Source organism: Plectropomus leopardus, chromosome 9 (genome assembly GCF_026936395.1).
Source record: "Plectropomus leopardus strain MGB_pleo_1.0 chromosome 9, ASM2693639v1, whole genome shotgun sequence".
Taxonomy (NCBI): Eukaryota; Metazoa; Chordata; class Actinopteri; order Perciformes; family Serranidae; genus Plectropomus; species Plectropomus leopardus.
In genome coordinates, this window is record NC_142184.1 from 16,996,210 (window position 1) to 17,020,236 (window position 24,027).

General features: G+C 40.8%; 1 protein-coding gene across 10 annotated transcripts in view; it reads left to right on the top strand.

The window, feature by feature from the left end:
- Positions 1-24,027, top strand: part of LOC121947316 (cyclin-dependent kinase 17-like) — a 53,643-nt gene that overhangs the window by 7,334 nt on the left and 22,282 nt on the right. For 4 of the 10 annotated variants that reach the window (XR_006106070.2, XM_088082101.1, XM_088082100.1 and 1 more), the window contains 3 exons: positions 822-1,015; positions 5,941-6,105; positions 20,058-20,191. Coding sequence is in view for 9 of the 10 variants with exons in the window: in XM_088082101.1 (XP_087938227.1) it covers positions 853-1,015; positions 5,941-6,105; positions 20,058-20,191 (462 nt within the window). In the remaining variant the exon portion in view is untranslated. Of the gene's footprint in view, positions 1-821; positions 1,016-5,940; positions 6,106-14,392; positions 15,427-20,057; positions 20,192-24,027 lie in introns of those variants that run through there. The other 6 variants (XM_088082104.1, XM_042492312.2, XM_088082099.1 and 3 more) reach the window with 5 other exon arrangements.

The window sequence follows — 24,027 nt, forward strand, 5'->3', positions numbered from 1 at the left end:
TGTGAAGAGCACTTTGTTGAAGAAACAATACACTCTTTCCCCCCATTTATTTTAAGGATGAGATGCTTCTCTCCTGTAACCACACAGTGTATACAGTGTTTGAAAACAGCTTTCCATCAGAGTTGTTTGTTGTCACATGAACAGCTTTCCATCAGAGTTGTTTGTTGTCACATGAACAGCTTTCCATCAGAGTTGTTTGTTGTCACGTGAACTCTAGCTTAGGTTGGACTATTGTAGAATTAGCCTGAGATGGTTCATATACAGAGTAAAAACTTAATTCTTGGGTCATATGATACTTTTGCTTGCCATTTTGCATTGTTATACTGTAGAAACTGTTTGAATACCCTGACTTTATCGTGGATAGTTGTTGGAGGTAAATGCTAGTAAAATGCATGTCAATCACAGCTCATCAGGGAGAGCTTCTCCTGTCTGAAACCTCTGGGGAGCTGCATACTCAGCCATGTACATGTTTTTTTGTAAAAAAAAAAAAAAGTTTATCGCTCTCTTTCTCTCTGTCTCTGTGGGTCTACTCTCTCATTCTGTGTCTTTTATTCTGCAATGTTTGCACTTGGGATACATAACAATGAGAACACATGCTGCGTGAGCAAACACAATCATTGGGAGCCCAAAGAACTGTAGAAAATGCGCCGAGGCTGCACTGCAGTAGTTTCACTGTACAATGAAGATTAACGGGGTAGAGTGGATCTAGCTGTTGATGGTTATAATGACAACAATGACCATGATTATGATGATGGGGATGCAGGTGGTGGTGCATCTGCTGATGATAATGATGATGTTGGTGGTTGTCCCTCCCCTTGTAGGCCCGTGGGCCCCGGTGGTGCGGTTGAGAAGATGGACAGGATGAAGATAATCAAGCGGAGGCTGTCCATGTCTCTACGCAGTGCTCGGCCCGTCGATGACTCCCTGTCGGAGCTGGCAGAACAGATGGCCTTGGATGAGCCAGCCGCAGCAAGGGACAATGGTGAGACACGTGAGCAAGTGCACCCACACACAGGTAATACACAAGCACCTTAGTCGACACCATCACACACGCATACAAAATGCATGAGAAGACCTATTTCAAACTCTGCAGCTGACACACAATCTTCAAAATCTTTCATGTGAACAACTTAAAGGAACAGTGTGTAAGATTTAGGGGGATTTCGTGGCACCATGTGGTGAGGATTGCAGATTGCAACCAGTTGAAACTTCTCCTGGTTAGAATCACTTCAGTCTTCCTTGTTCAGAAGGTTTTTACCAGGAGCTAAATTATCGACAGAGGTCTCTTCCTCTCCAAAACAAATGGACCAGGTGTTTAAAACTGGTAAAACCACTGAATAAAGTAGTTTCACAAAGTTTTACATATCAGTGATTCTCCTATGCTTTTTGGCACATAGCAGATGATCCACTAGACCAGCACTTGGTAATACGTATGTGCTCACCTGGTTTTCTGATAACTTAATGTGTGCTCAACGTATATTTGATCCAGAACTTCAGCAAGATTTGACTAGCCCATTTTACACAGTGATCACCTCGTACGAAGTTCCTTCTTTATGCGGCCTTTGCATTTTTACACAGCACAAACCAATGGCATCACCATGCCACTCCAGTGCGTGTGATTTTAGATTGCATGCTGGCATTGCGAAAGCAAGAGAGTATGAGATTCTAGTCATCATTTAGAAACCCCTCAGTCAGCTGAGATTGCTACAAGCTGAGCAGTTATTTTTGTTTGTTGGCTTTTCTTCTAGTCAGTGTGCTGGGAACATTTTGAGTGAGTGCTCTTGACTGTCACGTTAGTCTTAGGTAGAGGCTGCGGCACAGAGGAGGAAGACACTCTTTACTGTAAGGCTCTGAGATAACATTATCTTCTCTCCTCTTCTTAGAAGTGGTGAATTTACAGCTCACAGCAAATTAGTACGACACAGTCTCCTGCTGTTGTTTTATAACTAGTGTTGCATACTGCCCATTTGTCATTAGCAGTGTTAAATTGTTTACTATATTGCATAAATGCTGCTGTCATACTGAACGTCCCACTGAGCCCAGTTCAAACTTTCAAACTTTATATGGAAAAAAACCCAAACCAGCAAATATTCGCATTGAATGGCCGAATCTGATTCGACTGACATAAACCTGAGTCGGGTCCAGCCCTAGACGGGCATGACTAGCACAACAGTGTCTGCTTCTAGTGTGACATATAACATACCAGGGTTTTCCACACATTCCCGTATTTTTGGCCGCCACAATAAAACATCTGCCTTCACAAGTTGATTTTTTGATTTCCAAGCTGGACCATTCATTAGGCGCACTATTGGAATATACTGTTAGGATGTGCTTACACCACACTCTCAGAGCACACAGCACACTCTGAGCACAGACCAAACAGCAGAACATCAAGTGCAGTGAAAGTGAAACTTTATCTTAATTTTGCTGAGTCCAAAAGTTTGCATTCACTCGCCTCTACTCTCCTCCTCTCAACTATTGATTTTATCTGATCACCTCTGACCAGATCAACAGATCAGTTATCCGTCTTGCGACTAAAACTCCTCAAACTGCTCTGGATGGAAAAAGAAACTCAGGGCAAGCTCCGTCTGCGCTCCGTTCACAGAGCTACAAAAACATCTGCTGTAGTTTGCTGTAGAAACATAGTGGTGCGACATGGTTATCTCTGTAGATGATGACCTACTCCCTATTTAGATATAAACACCTCATTCTAAGGTAACGAAAACACTACAATTCTTATTTTCAACTGATTATACACCAAAGAAAGCATACTTCTGCCAATATACCCCTCCTATTTGCTACACACTGGACCATTAAATTATATCTATAAATTTCATGTTGACACAGCATCTCAGTTTATAAAAGCTCTAAGAAAATGTAGCAAGGCAGCGTTTGTTGTGATTATGATGGAGAGTATTCATGTCACCTCGATGACCCTCTGGGGAGTCACATAGTGATTAGTTTGACTCCCAACATCTGTTATGGTGAGCATCTCACCACACAGGAGCAGATGAGCTGCGTTATTAAAGAGCATTTTGTCATGTGCTCCAGCAGTTCAAGACCTTGAGACTGCATACAGAGCTTTTTCAGCACATGGAGAAGCATTAACTGATGTAGTGGTTTGCAAATGATGGTGTAGGTGGAGAGAGTCAAAATAGAGGTCGTAACTGATCATTGCAAGAGATGTGGGAAAGTTATGCAAAATGATGGCAGCAGATATTTCACTGTCCTCCGCTCATGTATACCCTCTATTTACACTGAAGTATTTTTTGAAATAATCTATTTCTTAATATGTTTGTGCCTGTGTTTTGAAAATGTTTGTGTGTTCATATTTATTAATACGCATTACTCTCATGAAGGCTTTAAGACATGCAAATACAAAACTGACATGCACATTTTACCTGAGCTTTCAATCCACTGGAGCCTTTTTACCATATATCATCGTCACCTCATCATCAGCTTCATTGTCACTACTTCACTGTTAACTTTACTTCACTACTTAGCTTGCGGATATACGTGAATTCAAAAAGCTTGGTTGTGAATTCGGGCACACCAATTTGTGTATTTACCTGGACAAAAAAAAATGTCTGAGCTCCTAAATAAGGAGTCTCCAAAACTTTTAGAATGGGGGCCAGATTAGATAATGTGAAAATACCTGGAGGCAACCTCCTTTTTGCATCTATAAGTAAAAATCTATACAACTTTCCACCATTCCTGAAAGTGGCAGCCCTTGCTGTTAGCTTAATGCTTTTTTTTGCCATGGCCATGCCTGCTGTTTTTTAGGTGTTGGGTAACCGTTCATTGGCTATTAGTCTATTTATGAAAACATATTTGTTTTGCCTACATGGTTCCTACTTGGTGCATGTCTATAAACCGTAGGATTGTCCTGCCATTGTCAGATGAATGAAAGCAAATGCAAAGTGATCTTGCCTGATTAACCAATATTGTGTTCATCATATAGTATATTTTGGAAGACAAGCCAAGGGCCATTTAAAATTGATCTGGGGGTCACAGTTGGCCCCCGTGCAGGACTTAGGACATGGTTGTCCTAGATAAAGGTGCAAAAAGCAATGTCATTCTCAGAAACTCTGGGTGCCATCTACTGGGCATCCACCAGGATTGCAGGACTCTTCTTTGGAAAAATCTCAGACCTCACCTGACACAAACGCTGTGTGTGTGATTGGTCTGCGTGTGTGTTGGCATCTTATTCTGGCTCCAGACAGAAACCAGGTCAGAGTGTTTGCCTCCGTTTCAGTAGACGCTTTTATCTCAGAGAAAAAGACAGACAGCAAGTGAGGACAGAAGAAAGGTCTCAGTGTTCAAATATAGCTGTGCTTGTTTGAGGCTGGAGATGTCGGTTGATTTGCAGTTTGGATACACAGAGCAATTATGTTTGTTCTTTGTTACTGATTGTTGTTATTCCAGCTCCTGCGCCACAACATCCATAGCTCTACCTGAATAATTTCACTGCCATGTCTGTCCTCTGCCTCCTATTTTTACACCCCTCTCTTTAGTCTTTAATAGTGCAGTTCATTTCCAGAAAGTGAAAGGAGCAGAGGAAGAGAGAGTTGGATGGAGGAAGTGATGTAGAGGATGAGGAGAGGGACATTAAACTTTAACCACTGCACTACATCTTGTACTTACCATCTCTTCTTGCCCTTTTCCCTTGCTGCATAACCCTCCCGACCCCCATGCCTTGATATATCTTTGTCAGATTGTGCAAAAGAGCAGTAAAAAATACTACCCACATTTTTCAAAGTGGTAATTAGATGGTGCTGGCGTCAGATCTGTTCTTTCACTGTGTTCTTGGAGGACCCGTGGTACAGTGAGGGAATCATGTGAGGATTTTGGAGGAATATTAAGCCCCTAATGCTTGGAGATCTCAGTGGAATTTACAGTGCAATGTGGTAGAAAATGGGAACTATTTGAAAGATAGGAGATGTGACAGGTGGGCTTCCACCAGCATCCTGCACAGAGGATTTGTTGATACCAATGAATGTGAAAGAAAGGTGATGATGCATGTGTGCTGACAGGGTGATCCTTGCATTTTTTGAGGGGTTAGGTTAAACCTTTGATACCTGAGCCAATGGGTGTGATTTCTTTAAAAAGCATAGGAATACAGCGACAAACAACTTAACAAGAAATAACCCAAAATAAATAGAGTTTTCTGGACATTTTCTCTCCCGTTTACTCAAATCAAACCAATATTCTCAGGTTTCAGAGGTTTAAAAGCTGTTGAAAGGTGTCTGACTGTAACACAAGAAAACTGATGTCGATCCAGGTGTTAAAGGGCAAAAGTATTTTTCTTTGAAAGAATCGAGGAGCATTTGTTTATCCCTGAGTCTAAATGCTAGTTAACCAAATATCTCCCCTAGTCCTTCCATCAGTCATTCGGTTACTCCCATAGTGGGTCCTGTAGTTACTCATGTGCATGTCTCTTTTTTCCCCCACTCACTGTTCTTCAAATCAGTCTTTATCACTCTGTGACTCATCATATTTTCCACTATGCATGCCTCATACACTTTCCATGGCTATTCCTGTTACTGCGGGCCACAACTGTTTCCTACATGAGTCCAGCAGTTGTATGAATTCCTAACATTTTATCTATATTGTACTTTTCCTACATATTCTGCTACCTGTCTGTGTGTGGTCTCTGTGTGACCTTGTGCCGTCTTTTTTCCTCTTTCCCCTTTTCTCCCATCCTTTTATACATCTTCTATAATCCGCCTGTCTCTGTTTTGCTGTTTCTGTTCCCTCAAAAATCTCCATCCCTCTCTTTGTCTTCCTTTCCCTTCATTCTTGTCTTGCTTTTTCTTGTTTGTGTCAATCCCGCTGCCCTTCTGAGCTTTGTCCTCACTTTTTCGCCTTCTCTCGCACTCTCTTCTTGTCTCCCTTTCGTCTTCCCTCTCCCTGGCTGTCTGCCTGCATCGTGTGTCTCAGAGCCCATGGTGGTGTGCGCCGTGCACCCTCCCGCCTCACACAGTGCTCCTTCCTTCCTGCGTCAATATGCTGGTCATCTGGGCCGCACCGCCCTACGCAGAGAGCCGGGTGGGGGGCTGGAAAGAGACAGAGCCTACCTGAGCCTGCACAGGACTGGATCTTTGGGTACACACACACACACACACCCACACACACACACACACACACATTTGCGTCACTATGCATGCACCCATAAGCACAATAAAAAACCTAGCTGTGTGCACAACTGATTTAATTTGAATTTGTCTTTATTCAGTTTAGAAAGTTAAATCAAAGCCTGAAGAGCCTGATATATATATGTAGTATGTCAATTTTATGCTACTTTTTACTTCTACTCCACCACATTTAAGAGGCAAATGTGAAATGTAAATGTGTGTGTGTGTGTGTGTATATATACACACACACACACACACATATATATATATATATATATATATATATATATATATATATATATACACTGCATGCAGGGTAATGCATCTGTGAAAATACCACTGATAGCAGCCATTCTACTGCCTAATGAAGGCCGTTGATACTTAAAGTCCATTTTGTCAGTGCTTTTGCTTGAAGGGACAGTTCACCCCAAAATCTTCATCATCTTGCCTGTTGTGTTGTTTATCAATCTAGATTGTTTTGATGTGATTTGCTGAGTGTTGGATATATAGACAGGTTTACCTTTTTCTTGAATTTAATGTAACTAGATAACACTTGTCTTGTGGTGCTCAAAGTGCCAAAAAATTCATTTGACAAACTTTCACTTTTGTGAGAAGTTTCATATAAGAAGTATTTTTTTCTACTGAATTACACCCAGCAGTCATATCACCCAAAGAAGGAAATGTGCATCTATTGCTAGCTCACCTAGCACCACTAAGCTAGCTACTGTTACAGCTCAGTGAAGGAGGACGCCATAAATGTTTACATCTCATGCTGTGGCGAAGGCAAGAGCAGTGATGTGGTTAAATGAAAGTAGTTCCAACATGAAACTGCTCACAATGAGGTCTGTGGATTATCTTGGGTAACCAGGTCATGATTTCTGGAAAGAGACATTGCTGTTGAGTTTTAATGTACTTTTTGAGCACCACAAGTGCCATCTAGTTCAGTTATATTCAAAAGAAGGCAGACATCTTTATAGCTGATATCTCCAACATTTGGCAACTCACACCAGAACAATCCAGACTGTTAAGTAACAGTACAGGTCAGAGGAAAATTTGTGTTTTTGTTTTGGTGAGCTGCCCCTTTATGTAAAACTTTGAATGTGCGGCTTTTACTTGTAGTGGAGCATTTTTAACTAGAGCATTTGCTTCTTTAACTTGAGTAAAAGATCCGAGTGCTTATTCCACCACTAAAGCAAACACTCACGCATAGACACACTATTTCATCCATCATTTGTAGTCCAGTATTTACTTCATCATTTTTTTTTGCGGGAACATTTCCTGCATATTTTTACTCCTTTTGTGTGTCGGTAGTTAAGTAAACCAAACTTTTTTAGCTTTTTTGTCTCTGCATGTGTTAAGAATAACTTGATATTTAGCAGTATATTTGTATAATGTTACAAGTGTTTCATCAAAGCAATGTCAAGTTTGAGCAATAGTGCCACCAGTGGTTGGAAAACTCATGCACCCCAACTGAGGTCATTTAGATGCCAGTTTTGCTTACCATAAAGTGGAGAGTGTGTGTGTGTGTGTGTGTGTGTGTGTGTGTGTGTGTGTGTGTGTGTGTGTGTGTGTGTGTGTGTGTGTGTGTGTGTGTGTGTGTGTGTGTGTGTGAGCGCGCGCGCTTGTATGAGGGTTTTTAGTGTAAAACCGTATTTACTGACACAACGTGGCTATCCTCCCAACATTTACTACAAATCTGGAAGGCTAAAACTCTAATGACCTTAATCCATAACAAACACGCACGCATTCATACGTACACATATCCATATACTCACACATTCACATAATCACTTTTTCCTTCTGTCTGTCTGCATTATGTAATGGAACGTGCGGTCCGTTGCTATATGGATCTCAGTAATCTCATTTCCCACAGTGGCAGAACGGCTTATATCAGGAGCTGTGGGATGAAGTGAGGAAGGCAAAGTCAAGGATGGAGAGAAACGGAGGAAGCTGAACACTTGGATGTTGGAGATGGGTTTAGCATTAAATGGAGCTTAGTAAATAGCGAGAGATTGATTTCGGGAGAGTGAGCGATAGAGCGGGAGAACAGTATAGATGAAGGGAGGGAGCGATAGACAGAGCGGTAGAAGAGCGTTAGTTCCACAATGACTCCTTCAGGAGTCATATTAGTTTTGTGCTGTGTATCCCCCGAGTCCTCGGCTGAGTGAACTGCAGATAGACCTCAACGAGACTCCTTGCATCCATTGAACTTTGGCTGACAAGAGAGCTAGTCTTGTGTCTGGAGCTTACAGTTCATCATGATCCTGCTAGCTTGGAATATGATAACAATGGACGGATGAAACTCAGATGGCCTCTGTAAAGAGATAGGGACAGCAGCATAGGGCTGTATAGTTTGAGCATTTTAAAAACTTTTTGCTCGTATGATACCTGAGGGTCAACCTCAGTACTGAAAAAATATTTTTTTGATACCTTACCTTGATGATTATAAACATGTTTTTCAAAGTACTCAAATGTTAAAATGCTATGTAAACACAATAAGCTGTAAAAAAAAAAAACAGAACAAAATAAAATAGTCTATCTGATCAAATAGCAATAAGATTATGAATCAAACCAGACAATTGAGCTTTCAGCGCTTCATGGTTTTCAATCAGTGCTACTGACACATTTTAGATAATACATAAAATGTTTGATGTAAGATACTCAGCTGTACAGCAGCAGTAGGGTGTAACAAATGTTAATCTTTGTAGATGATGTGGGGTGTTAAAGGAAGAGAAAGGGGCTTATTCCCCCATCTTTGAGTCTTTGTGCTAAACTAAGCTAACCATTTCCTGGATGTGTTTAACGAGCAGATACAGTATAGGAGTGGTATCGATCTTCTCATCTTGCACTCGGCAAGAAAGCGAATATGCACATTTCCCAAAAGTATTCTTTTAAACATGATATTTTTTAGAACACAAAATTGCATCTGAAATGTAAGGATGAAAAGGATAAAATCTATGAAGACCAGCACATTAACATCACCAGAATGTACTGGCACAGATTAATTATGTTTAAGAGAGTAATCATCTATTTGTCACATGATAACTTACAACTCCTGGACATTTCTGGTCTTTGGAGTGATGTAACTGGAGTTTTGGGTAAAGTTGCTTCTGTTGTTTTACAGATTTAATCCGCCACAGACTCCGTAAATAAACTAATAAAATCTGTGACATTGATGCTTTCCTGGGTCAAAGTCCTACGTTTGTTTGACCCATCTATCCACCCCAACATTCTCCCTATGCAGACCTTTTTTTGTTTAAAAAGATTATTTTTATGGGCTTTTTGCCTTTATTGATAGTACAGAAGGGGGAGAGAGAGGGAGTGACATGCAGCAAAGGGCCGAGGCTGGAATCGAACCAGGAAGGAAAGGAAACATGCTGGTAACTTACCTTAAAATGCCTCAGCGGTCACACAGTCATGATCAGTGGCCTCATGTGGAAATCCCTGGAGGAAACTCCTGTGTTTTGTGTGTGTCCAAGTGCGCCCTTACGGGCCTTGCTTCTGTCTTTACATCCATCAGTGCATTGATCATGTTATGGCAACATTCTCAAATGAGTAGGTTATACTTTAATTACTGGCCCTACTTACAAAGGATTATTTTTCATAGGAAGATGTATGAACAGTACATGACAACAGCCTGCATATTTGGGTGGAGGACAGTGTTGATTGTGCTAGTCTTAAGCCCACAGACTGTTGGTCTGTGAAATCACAGCTGCCTTTGAGCTCAGAAAAGCCCTAAGATGGATGCAGTTTGACTCAGAACCTAGAATAGATGCTATTCTATTATTAAAATTGTGATAAGGTGTAGTTTGAAATGTTAAGAGGTATGCTCTGTGTGTGTTAGTGTGGGTGTGTGTGTATGTGTACGTGCGTGTGTGTGTGTCTGTGTGTGTCTGTGTGTTTCCCACTGGTTGGTCTCGCTGAGTCACTGTGTGCCACTCAGCAGTCAGAGCACGTCGCACCCTTTAATAGAGCGACATGATGATGCAATCTCCCTTTCCTGCTGCACTAAAGAGCTTGCCCACCCTTTCTCTCGTTCTCACTCTCTCCCTTTGTCTGTCTTCCTCTAACTTGCTCTATCCATCCATAGGATTATTCAATTAAATTCACTTTTCATCTGTGTAAGTGGGCCAGACCGCTGGGTTATATGTGTATGTCTGAGGAGTTTGGCCAGTTGCCAGATCTGAAGAGAGCTTTTACAGGTTTGTGATTCATCTGTTGCTAACTGGGGCCAACACCCACTCCCACCACACTGTACTTACAGAGAGAAAAAACAAGCACTGCACTTTTTTGCTTTTCACTGCCACCTCGCCTTTTTCTCTTGGTGAAGATGTGTAGTTACACTGTTTAGGATTAGTCGGCCCTCCCGTCTCTTTCACTGAGAAAAAGAACTGCTGATAGCTGCCTACTCCTCTCAAACCCCGTTGCAGGCTGCTATTTCTGATACTGTCACAGATGTCTCCTCTCGTTTTTTTTCTCCCCTCTGTCACTTTCTCTCTACATACATCAAAACACTATATTTAACCTCCAGATAAAAGCAGAACGGGGCAAAGATAAAAGATTGAAAGCTTTTCAGACCACCCTTATCTCCCCCTGTGTATTGTCCACCATGAGAGACCTTGTCTGTGCTGGGGATTTAATGTAATGCATTAACACTGCATTAATCGCTGTAGCCCTCTCCCTCACTCCCTACTCTCTCGGCCATTTGCTCACACTAACTCTCTCCGCTCACTCCCAGATTGGATTTAATAAGAACAATGGAGTGGGCTCCTCTTAAGTAGTTGGTCTTGCAAGCTTTTTGTGTGTTAGGGCTTGCTGTTACATTAGTTCATGCTTGAGGCACAGGGAACATGTTGCTAAAGAATGCCGGGTATTTTCAGAGCTATAAGGGAAAGAAGGGGGTTGGTGAGGCATTGGGGACCAACAGCACATACGGAGCCGGTAGCTGACAGTAGGCACTCCGGTCCCAGTAATTGAATAATAAGATTCCTCAGATGCAGATAAAAGGTTTAGAGGTAATTACTGCAGTCTAAATTCTGCCTCCCTCGCAGCCCTGTGAGTGCATTCCTCTATGCGAGTATGTTCCTCAGGGATGCTATTTGCACTTTGATTTTTATGGTCCCACTACTGGAGGCAGACTGTGGTATTTATGGTTTAAAAAAAAAAAGCATTAACAATGATATATTTTAAGCTCAAATGTAGCCAGGCAAAGGTGACAATGGAAATGTTTTGCGCAAGTGGGCAAGAAAAAGTGACAGTGAATGAGACCTTTAAGGGAATACCAAGCTGCGTGGAGCTGGCTGCAGAGCAAGAGAGACATCTTTGATATATACAGTTGCACTTGTGAATACAAAGAGACAGGCAGACAGGGATGGGTGGAGGGCTGAACGGCGAGCTTTTGTCCTTGACTTTTTAAGCTCGAGGATGCAGCACTCTACATCAATATATGTCCATCAGTGCACTGTAAGTGGCCATTACTCTTTTCTTTGATCTGATTTAAAGCATGCAACCAAAAAATTTAATCCTAAGCATGCAACATGAAGAAGTTGAAGTAAACACGGCACACTTACAGTCCTCACAAATATTTAGCTAGATTAAACATGTTTTCAAAATGTGTTAAGTATACAGCATGCCAGTAATCCCATATATATTTACTCACCTAAGCCAATTATGTATTAGTTGTTTCAGTTATAGTTCTGTGTTTGTGTAAGCAGTCTTAGAATGAAATGCACCATTATTGACATGAAGGGTGTGTGAGCTTTTCTGCATGAGTGTATTTTGTCAGCTGAGTCCTAAAAGACAACCTGATTATTGACATGAAGGGAGAGGTAAGGGTTTATCACATAGTTGTCGCATACATTTAAAGAACTGTTATCTTAAAACATGTTAATCCTTGAGGAAATTATGAGGAAAGATGGCAGCTCATAGTTTAGCTTGCTGACATTTTAGATGCAGTTGCCATTCAGGATTCATGTTTTATAAAGACTTACCTTTATGTTAGTTTCTATTTCTATTTCTATTTGATTTTTTGATATTTTTTTATATGCACAACAGCTGGATTGTCCATTTGTAGAAAGTATGCTTTCATTAGACGGTTAAAAAAAGCATTTGATTATTTTAAGTAGTAAGTCCCATGAGATGTGCACTTGAATTTCCTGGTCCTATTATTCCCAGTAGTGGAAGAAGTATTTAGATTTTCTTCAGTAAAAGTAGCAATACCTTACTACAAAAAAACCCATTTAAAATAAATGTTTTGCATTGAAATTCCAAAAGTAAAGTTTTATTAGCGACAAAAAATACATAGACTATCCAAAGGTAAAGTACTCATTATGCTTGTGTCAGTTTGTATTATTATATTATTATCTGATTATGAGCCAATAATTGACACATTAAAGTATTTGTTTTAGTCGGTCGAGATAGAGCTTATGTTAACGGCTTTGGGTTGTTTATTCCAGTGGTCCTCAATCAGGGGTCTGCTGACCCTCAGGGGTCCTTGAGGGAGTTCCAGGGGGTCCCTAGAAAAATTGGCAATAGTTTATGTTCGTTATATAATTCACCATAGAAGTGAGCCCAATGGGAGTAAGAGTCAAAGAAGTGACTATTCTTATCATAACTTTCACTTTGGGCTGCAGCTAACAATCGTTTTCATTATTTATTACTCTGCCCTTTTTTTCTCGATTTATCAGTTACTTGTTTTGTGATTAATAGTGAAAATAGTGACACATGCCTGTGTAATTTCCCAGAGCCCAAGGTAACATCTTCAAATGGTATTTTTTAAAATTTTTTTTAATGTTTTTTTTTTTTATCTGTTCAAAAAATCCCAAACTATTTCATTTATTATTATCTATGACAAAGAAAAACATCAAATCCTCACATTTAAGATGCATGAAACCAGCAAATGTTTGTCTTTTTTGCTTGAAAAAAAGACTAAAATTATCATAATAGTTGACAATTAAATTTCTGTCAGTCAACTTGTGATTTATTGTCTACTAATTGTAACTTTACAGCTATGGTCTTTATCATATCTTTTCAAAGCAAAAAAAATATCAAATGGGGGTCAGTTAACTAATGTGTGCCAATTTAGGGGTCCTTGACAGGAAAACAGATGAGGACCACTGGTTTAATCTAGAACAACGTTTCCCATTTTATGAATTGATCCTATCTTTTGTGTGTAAAATCCTGATCTGCTAGCGATATCTCTAAAAAAATAAATAAGTACAAGCGCCTCAAAGTTGTACAGTGCTGTTATAAATGAGGTTTGTTACTTACCGCCAATGATTATTTCATAGACAACTCTATACCTTCAATAGTGACTTAACTAAAAGGTGTAAGAGCTATTAAAATGAACAACTAATCTGCATCAGTCTTTACAAAACTTTCATTTATTCCACTTCTCTGTTTGTCCAAATAAATCAATTGTCTCCATGACAAACAGCCTTTACACTTAAGATTGATCCCTCAGTGTTATGTTGCAACAGGAATAAGATCATATTAAGGAAGTAATAGGACCTTTAAGCTTGTGCTGTTGCCCCCCTCAATCCATTCTGCACATTTTACTAGAAAGGGATGTTTGTGCAAAGGTGTTTTCAAGTGTAGCGAAACATCATCAGGATTAACACCTCCACATCCTGCTGAATAGCTGCTTGTTTGACATTTCTATACTGTGTGTTTGCTCATATTGTATTTGCTCTGCAGTTGTGTCACTGTCATATAGAGCCATGCGCAGTACATGTGTAGTTTTTATAGGGATGCACAGTTACCGTGTGTACGGCACCATGTATAAGGGATAGTGTGTGTGTATGTGCAGGGATCGAGAATGAATAATGGCCTTCACCTCCTGTCCGTGGGGAAGGACGAAGGGTGAAAAAGAGAAACAGGAAGGTGGAGAGGATGCATGAAAGGGGAAAGATGCGAGTGAGGACGCCAGAGGCATCACTCAAAAGCCTCAGGGTTTCAATTTCTGCGCTAGACAGTGATAAGGACATGGAGGCGGATGTGGAGGGGAGAGAGAGAGGGCGGATGAGACAGAGCGATAGTCACCGAGTGCAAGAAAGAGGCTGATCAGGCAGAAAATGTTGTCATCGGCCCCTGAATAGAAAGAGAGGATTGTACTGTATATTCAACACCATCTCTGGACCCAGATGGAGATAGGAACTGTGAGGGAGGGAGAGAGAGACGGGAGGAGGAGTAGAGAGAGAGAGATTGGTATCACATGGGAGGGAGGAGAGTAATAGCAAGGTGAGGGGAGGGAGCAAGAGGACTAACAACACTGAAAGCACTGATAGGGGCACCAGAGGCAGGAGAGAGCAATCGCGAGAGGGGAGTGGAAAGGAGGAGAGCAGCACAACAGCCTGAATAGAGTGGTGTGCTGAATAACAGTGGAAGAACAGAGAGGAGATCCGTCAGAAGGAGAAAAACATCAGGAGAAAGAAGAGAAAACTGGACTGGAAATGAAAAACTAACAAGAGAGAGAGAGAGCATGAAGGAAAGAGCCGGGATCCAGAGAGGTCAGATAGTTGAACACCAGACTGATTAAAGTGTTTTTCCTGGCAGTGCTGTAAGTTTTAGTGTGTGTGTGTGTGTGTGTTTTGGCGTAATTCATATAGATGGAGACAGAACACCTGTTATTCCAAGATGATGGGGTGTAACAGTTCTCAGCGTGTGTGTGTTGGATGGTCTCTGCAGCATTTTGCCTACCTGCACGCAGTTTGACCTTCCTTAGTCAGCAAGCAGAGTGTGACTGCAGAGAGAAAAAGAGCGAAGGAGAGGTGGAGAGAGGGAGTGTCTACGGAAAAACAGAGAGAGGGGGAGAGAGAGTGTGTTAAAGTGGACTAGTAGCCAAGGGAGTTGTTGCATTGTGATAAGTGTGCCGGTGCAGCCTGCACTGTCCTCCCGATGTGAGACCCGTTCTCTTCTGGAGATACAGAGACAGCCTGAAGGTTGGATTTTTCCGTAAACAGCTACAACTCCCGAAGCCCAGGTCCCACCCAGACCTTACCAAGACTGGACTGATTTCCACTTTTTTTTCCCCCTATCCTTTTGTGACATGTATTTTTGAATTTTTATCACACTTCCAACTGTAGCCTTTTTGGATCCTCTGGAACAATGGATGTGTCAGGCAACCCCCAAGGGTGCTCTGCTGCTCGGGCTCCCAGTGTGGGGGACCCAAGGATTGGGGAGGCTAGAATAGGAGAAGGGATAAGAATGGGGGAGAGAGACACACCATTGAGGCTGTCACCTTTCCGCATGCTTCGAGTGCTAGACTCATGCCGTCCCCCAGGAAACCGTATTGGTGAGTGTCATCACTGTCATCTCCATCATCAAGTTAATCTACATCCTGATCCTTCATTTCATCAGATACAGTCTATACTGATTAAAGCAGTTCTTACAATAATATGTAGGAGTTTAATATATTTTTCAGGGGTTGTTCAGGAGATTATAATTTAAGTATCTCTACATTTGTGCCATATATTTTAACTCTCTGGGACATTAAAGGGGCAGCTCACCCCCAAATCAAAAATGCATACATTTCTTCTTACCTGTAGTGCTATTTATCAGTCTAGATTGTTTTGTTGTGAGTCTCCAAGGGTAGGAGGTATCGGCCATAGAGTTGTTTGAGTTTTGTTGGAACAAGATGGCACTTGACTTGCAGTGCTCAAAACACCCAAAAGATACATTGGCAAAACTCAGAAACACTGTCTCTTTCCAGAAATCATGACCCAGTTACTCAAGATAATCCACAGACCTTGTTGTGAGCAGTTTCATGTAAACTGTTTCACAGCAGGACTGTATCACAGCACAGATGGAAGCGTGCATCTACTCATGGACAAGAAGGTCATGCTTGTGGCCGTGCAAAATGTGAACATTAATGCAGTCGTCCTTGTCTAAGCTGTAAAGTCAGCATGCTCAATGTTGCTTGGTGAGTTGACAGTAGATGAACGCTTTTCTCTACGTGGAAACACAGTTGGCGGGTGTAGCTCATTAGTAAGAAAATAGTTCCTACATAAAATTGCTTACAACAAGATCTGTGGATTACCTAGAGTAATGAGAATATGATTTATGGAAAAAGACATTTCTGTTGAGTTATTCAAGTGTCATTAGGGAGCATTACATTCAAAGGACGGCAGACATCTCTACAGCTGATATCTCCAATTCTTTGAAACTTGCACCAAAACAATCTAGATTGATAAATAGCACTACAGGTAAGAGGGGAAAGCTTCTATCTATTCTGGGGGGGGGCTTTCCCTTTAAATTAAGGTCAACTGTGTGTCCTGAGGTTGTATTAAATACAAAGACATGCATTTATGTTAAGTAGCTTTCTCTCAGAATCTGCTGATCCTACTACTTTCATCATCTTATTAATAATAATGTATTAATTTCAAAGTACTATTTCCTTTATGTGGCTGGTTTAAAGATCAAAGATGCAGTGGGTCTGCCCAGGGCAGTGTGTTATCTTCAGGGACCCCACGGAGTCCTTCAAGTTTGTCTTTTAAATTTTTTATCCAGTTGCTTGTCAGCACAGTGGCTGTGGTATCCCTATTCCTGCTGCTCATGCCAAATTCAGACATTATGCTGTTCTGTACTCAAAACTGTTTTGACAACCTCTGGTCTAAGAGCAAAAAGACGTAAAATGATTCAGTTCAAAGCGTGGTAATAATAGTGGGAAATGCAGTGGACGTGGACAGTGACAATTAATTCTACCAGGGCACCCTTGAACAGCCCACTGAACTCGATGACTGACCTTGCCGGATGAAGGCTTAAGACAAAAAAAAATCCCAAGATTTTCATTACTCTTTAAAGGGACCTTGAACCTAATCTTGCACTCACTTTACTTCTTTTAACATCCTTTCCGCTGGCTTTTCAATAATTTTTTGAGGTGCTGCCAACATGTGCCGGAGATGGACCTCCAGCTAAGTGGAAGTACGCAGAGTTGGGTGAGGCCAGAGTAGTCCTAAAAGCAGCCCACTCACTCCTCCAGACTTGCTAGCAGGGAGTCAGCAACCCTATCTAGGCCAACCTGGCTCCACATGGGAAGGCAGTGGTAGCTCATGACATTTACTGTCTGCTCTTAGTCTGCTTTGGAAATGGAGCAGAAAGAACCTGCAGGAAACTGGAAAAGAATGCCCCAAGTGATTAGGAAGTTTGTGTGTGTTATTTTAAGGAGAAAGTGTGTTGGGGAAGCTGGTGTATGGGTGACAAATCCATGTGCTGTATTTGTTAGCAGAACATTATTATATAGTTTTGAGGCCCAGGTGATGGAATTTCCTCCAAGGTCAGACACTTTGTCCGATCCACCCGTACCTCCTTGACTGTTTACATAAACAGACAAGATCAGGACCTTTCAGAAAGTGAGACAGACCTGTGACATAATAGCACAGGTCTGGATACTCACTCGTCGTAAGTGCGTGGTCATGTGTGTGCATCCATCAGTATGCAGATATCCTGGATCAATTTCCCTTCACTCTGGTGTCAGTTACCTTGAGTTTAATGTTTCACCATCAGGGTTGTGAGGGTTGATTCATGATATGACTACTGACTGCTCAGTTTTCTTACCAAGCTGTTCTGTATGCAAACCATGTTTTCTTACGCCTGGCTTTGAGGCCACAGGCAGCACGTCAGACTCAGAGATTAACTTAATAATAACTATGACGAGATTTACTAAGGATTTAGACAGATGGATTGTGTTGGTGTTTGCTAATGAGCATATGCTGCTTTTATCAACAGATAGACTGATGGACAGATGTAGGCTGAAATTAGCAGCTGGGATCTGCACAGGTAGTTTCCTGCTTGTTTGTTTAAGCGGCAGGGGGCATGTGATTAGTGAAAAGGTGAGAGGGCTGACTAACTTCCCCACTGCCAAGAGAAGTGACATTATTTAATAAAAGTGTCTTGAGGTATATGTCGTTGAAGGAACAGACTTTTTAAAAGGTTGCATTTTCAATGAAAAAAAAAAGAAATAAAATAAAATTATATAGCCCCTGAAAATGAATTGTATTTAATTAATTTAATACATTTCTAAAGTACTTATTTATTTAATACTTAAGACTTTTTTGCTCAATAAATGTTTATTATATAATGCTTTTCAGAGTATTGAACATGTGAGAATTTCATCTTACACTATAATAAAAAAGAAAACTGCAGTGAAAGCTAGAAAGCTTCACTTTGTTTATACTCTGCTCATTGAGTCCATGTTTCTCATTTTTTAACCATAAAGCGCGAGTTACACCTTCGTGTTGACTTGTACCCTGCGCCATAGTCTGATGTGTACCTTTGCAGACCTCCTATTTATTTTTTCCCTCAATGGAAATTACCCTTTATTTACTTTTTTACATGGATAAGAAACAAAAAAAAGAAAATAAAAGACAATAAAACCCTAATTGAATGTCCTGTGTGTGAATTATCCTGGCTTTTAGGCTAAATTATGCAATGTAAAATGTCATAGGTTTATGCTAACAATGTTAGCGTGTTGTATTTGTGAGGAAAATGTGTTCAGTTAAGACAAATGCTTGTTATGTTATGTAATGTGAGTTATAATGAAGCTGAATTTTGTAATGTTGCCTTTGTTAATTGTTGTGGTTGTACGTATCTTTATAGGCGTAGAGGAAAACCCACATGTCATAGGCTTATACTAATGATATTAGGATTTTGTATTTGTGGAGAAAACATGTTATGTAAAAGACTTTGTCTGTGAGCCTTGTGAATTATAATGGAGCCAAATGTTGTACTTTTATTTAATATTGTCACAATTAAGCTGTGTTTTTGGTGTGTTTTTAAATGTGTTTTGAGTTAATCAAACTTTACTGCCCTTCACAGAAACTCAGTAGAGTGGCATAGAAACCCCACTTCCAACTAGTGTTTTGTAGATGTAGGCCTAATTTTAGAGCGACACAGATAAACCACCACTCAAGTATAAATGCACGGCGGCGTAGGCCACTTGCGTAGGATATGGCGAAAGCTCTGAGTAGAGTCTATGCACAACAAGAAATCAGTCAAAAGGCATAATTCGTAGACAAGCTTACCTCTCTCAAATCCATACCTTGACTACATGAAAGAGACACACACGCACACACACAAATGACCTGGAATCTACCTCAGGTGGTGTTGCCCCAATCCACAGCTGACAGACATGGCACGATATAATAAATAGCTTTACTCCGGCTCTCAATCGTTCTATCTCCCAGATGATGTGCCACAGTCTCTCAAGGGATTTATTTTTCTTTCCACTTATTCCTCTTCTTCTTCCTCCCAGCAAAATCGTCCCCCCCTAATCTTCCCTCTATCTGTCACTCCTCCACCCACAGTGGCTGTTTTATATGTAAACAGTAGATGATGGTAAGGTAAAATGTTACAAGCTTTGGATTGAGCTTTAACATCCTCTCATGAAGCACTTTCTTCTACAAAACACACGACAAACATGCATACACATTTCTTGTGTGCTGCACATGACCCTGACTTGAGAGCTATCAGGCACCACACACTGAAACCCAAAGAGAGACCCTTCCCCCCACATTTACTCACACACACCACTGATGGAAGTGGTCCTGTCTGCTGCACCGTGACTCATTAATCAGATGGAGTCTGGTGGGGGGGGGGGCAAAGACAGGAAAGCTCTCATTGCATGCGGGGTGATATCGATCTCTGATCTACTCATCTTACCAATGGTAATTTATACACACTCCGCTAACACCCCTGCATGGGTGGTGGTACAATCCATCATCTGGGGATTGGGATCCCACCATGGCGCTCTCAGAGGGGTGAGTGCAATCTAAGAAACACAAAAGGTTGTGTCCTCCGATGGGTGGTCGAGGAGGAGAAGAGAAGCATAGGGACATAAAACAAAACAAAAAAAGCAGTCCAAAAGACCAGAGCTGACTGAAAGTACAGTTAATGTAGTAACTGTTTCTATGTTTCTGTGTGTTGTAGGCATCGTTCATGAAAATGTGAAGATGGGTTCAGATGGGGAGAGTGACCAGGCATCAGGGACCTCTTCTGATGAGGTCCAGAGTCCAGTCAGGGTTCGTATGAGGAACAACCACCACCGACGCATCTCTAATGAGGTATGGGAAGCCAGAGACACATCTCACACATCACAACTTGGACTATATATTTTATTAGATGGTACAGCTGGAGGTCCATGTATCAAGTGATATTAACTTATTGCAAATACAGTGGAATTGGTATATGTCGACTGATAAATAACAAGAAATTGCAGTACAGTCATTTTAAACTAGGTTTGAGGTAAAATGTCCTGTTTAGTATGTATCTTGGTCACAATAAAAACAAAAAAAAATAAGAAAAATCTAAAATATTTGTACCAAGATTGATGTTTATGACATGTTTATTTGAGAAAAATAATAAATAATAAATAAAAAATAATTTATTTGCAATTACAATATAAGAATTTTTTTTAAAATGTCTTTATCTTCCTCCTTTTTTAATCTGTATCATTGATACTGAAAAGTAAATATGAATCTAACTGATCTCCTGTTAGTAAAAGTATTGTTATAAAACACACAAACTAAAGTGCACACTGATTCACTCTTAACCAAGAGACCATGTTGCAGTAGGATCACTCCAGCTTCCACTCCAGACTCACATTTTGTCATTATGTGAAACAAACAGACTCACAAGGTGAAAACTATACCAGTCGTCCCAATCTTTTCACTGCTGGTGTGGTCATTTAAACTATATTGAAAATGTCCTGCCTCAGTGTCCAGACCAAGTTTTTTTTTTTTTATCTACCCTCATTTGCATATGCCACATGGAGCGTAGGGCAACGTGCATACACGTGTAAGCCGCAGGGCCGAGAGTTTCTCCAGCCCAGTTGATTAGATCTTGTAATATTGTAAAAGTCATGGCTCTTGTGATTTGAAAATTGAGTTTAGAAATCAGAAATACATTATTGATCCCTGGTGGAGAATTGTGGAGTATTTAATGCTCTGATTTAATTTGATTTATCATTCAGCCCACTTTATGTTAAAAAAAAGAGGTTTATACATTTTAGTTTATACAAATTCTGACACTACTTAGGTCACTTCTTTTTATTTGGCGGCTGTCAACTTATTGTTTCCCTGTCTGTGTAATGCATGATGGTAATTACCTGAGTTGGTGAACATCTATTTTGCAATTAACTTTTTGTGTTATGGGATAATTTGAATTCAATAATTACTCTTTAGACTGTGGTGGGCTACAGATTCAGACACAGGTTTGTGTTTTGTGACAAGCTTTAACATACAGCCTGCTTCTGTGAGCACACCTGTGCCATCTGTGGAAAGGTAACATTTGTTGCTTTGTTTTGCGACATCCCTGAGGATGTGCTCATGTCTTGGCCAGAGTGTGCGTGCGTATGTGTGTCTGTTTATGGAGTTGCAGAGTGATGAGTGCAGCAGTATTACGGGAAGTGCCTCTGGACACACAGGCTGCTGCTTCTTACTGCTGTGAACAGTGGAAGGGACTAATTTAGACCATTTTTACCAGAGAGAGGGAGAAAGAGAGGAGGGGAGGCAGTGAAGGAGAGGAAAATGCTGGGGTGAGAGAGTAATTATGGAAGTCGGAATAATTATTGGTATGACAAAGAAAGTGGCGATCCCGAGGAACCGTGCTCAGGAGATAAGAGAGAAGGAGAGATGGAGGACAAAATGACGGTGGAAGGGAACCGAAAAACAATGTTTCCTCTCAGCCACCCCCCTCCGTTCACCCCTTCCCCCCATCTGCCTTTCTCCCCTCAGGAATCTGTCCATTCCTCTCTTCTCTGCTCCTGCCTCCCCCTCCTCCTCCTCCTCCTCCTCCGAGCATGTGGATGGCACTCTACCACAGTGCCAGCCCCCCCTCTCTCTCTCTCGCTCTCTCTCTCTCTCTGTCAGTGTGTGTGCAGTCATGTGGCAGGTCAGAGACATGCATCGTGGAAAACGGTTGTGTGTGAGTGTATAGAGACACGTTTAAGGAGGACAATGAGGGAGCTACTAGAGCTGTTCTGCATTGTGAGTATGGGGACACGTGTGTTTGTGTGTTGATGTTTTTGTATGTGGGTCTTTATTCAATCTAAACCCGTGAATAAGAGGGCATGAGTGTCATTTTGTCCATTGTTACCCCTTTGAAAAGGAGTATTGATAGTTCACGTTTGTTTTGGTCATAAGAAGTGCATGAAATACATTGACATGAAAGATAAAGTGTGTTAGTATAAACGCTGAAGAAAATTAGTATTTTTCTGAAAGTAATATGCAGCCTTAGTGTGTTGATTTCACTGTAAATGCTGTCTTAGTGTTTGCCTTCAGTGTATTTTACTCTTATGATTCACACATTCAATGGAGCTTACAAATGTGTAAATTACTCAGTAGGTCATGTTAGCGCATGTGTTTGTGGCTTATTTTTAATAACGTGTTTATGCAGTCTGCAGAGCATCCCTTAAGGTTTTCAGTTTGTGTGAGTGTATGTTTTCAGGGTGTATGTCATAAAAACTGTGCAGTGTTACCATCCTTAGGGTTACGGCTTGTATGTAATACTGCATGTTGCTATGTTAGCCAATGAGCTGAGTTAAAACCTTTACAAGCGTAAAATCCCCTTGCCTTTCATCTTCAACCATATATACAGCGCCCACCTCCCCCCCACTAAAGCTCAGATGTAAACACACATATCGTTTCACACACTTGCATTGAGGAGACATACCGTAGGGCTATTGGGACTGGGCCAGTCGGCCACCGCTGCCATGGAAACAATGTGTGATTGGCACCTTGCCAGTGAACATGTCCTACATGGATAACACGTAGGAGCGATGTATTGTGGGAAAAGTAACATCATACAAATTGTGTTCAAGCAAGGACCAAGGAGTGAAAGTAATCCAGCTAATCTGGAGTAGGTTGGTCAGAGGTATTCACTCTTTATGTGCTATTAAGTGAAGTCAGTTGCAAAAATGAAAAAAGGAATAATGTATAAGATGGGGTTGTCTAAGGAAAATAGTACACATAACACACTTAAATAGAAGTAGCAGAAAAAAATATTAAGCATGTTTGATAATACTAAAAACTGGTTCCAGGTGCATTCCACATGAGTTTGCAAGCTTGTGAAAAGTGGTGTACCAGCCTTCTCACTCTGCCAACAATGTATTTAAAAATTAGCCCAAAATGTGCCAGAAACGTGCCTGGAACTAGTCCCATCATGCCATGTCCTTACTATGGCCTTTCATTCAGCCTTACTAGACATAAATTTCATTCACATCATCAGTCACCAGTCATTCACAACAGCAGATGGCACCTGTAGACCAAAAGTGTGTATTTGAGCTGCAGTCATTTGACAAACTCATTGCCAGGACTGACAGATGGAGAAAACAGACTGGGTTTTTTTCAGTGCCACAAAAATAGGCCAAATAATAACCAAGGCTGTGGAAACAGTTTTGATGCCAGATCATGGTGATCAATTTAGCAGAGTCATCAAAGAATTGTCAAATGGTCAAGAAATATGATGTCACATCATGTATAGAAGTGATGAACATGAGAGGGCAGTCCAGGGTTAAAGATGATTGATTAATACACTAACACACAGGCTGATGAGCCTGAGTCTGTTTGAGATTGCCAAATTAAATTACAAATACAAGAATGTTACAGTTTGTTAAGTGCTGAAGTCATGAAGAATGTTAGCCTTTTTTGGATTCTCTTTTCACTGTGGAGGCATGCAAGAAAAACTAACTTTTCTGTATGAATTCAAGGTCACACTGGGTGACCAATGAAAATACAAACAGTCATTTTGAGGGTGATGCATTCCTTTAATATGTATAGAAAACCCTCCCTCTGACATGCCGCCACTGTTGCACGTTTTAATTTAAGAAAAAAATATTATTGACATATTTTAACCTCTTATTTGTGTGTAATTTCTCTATCTAATGTAATTCCTTCCCCTT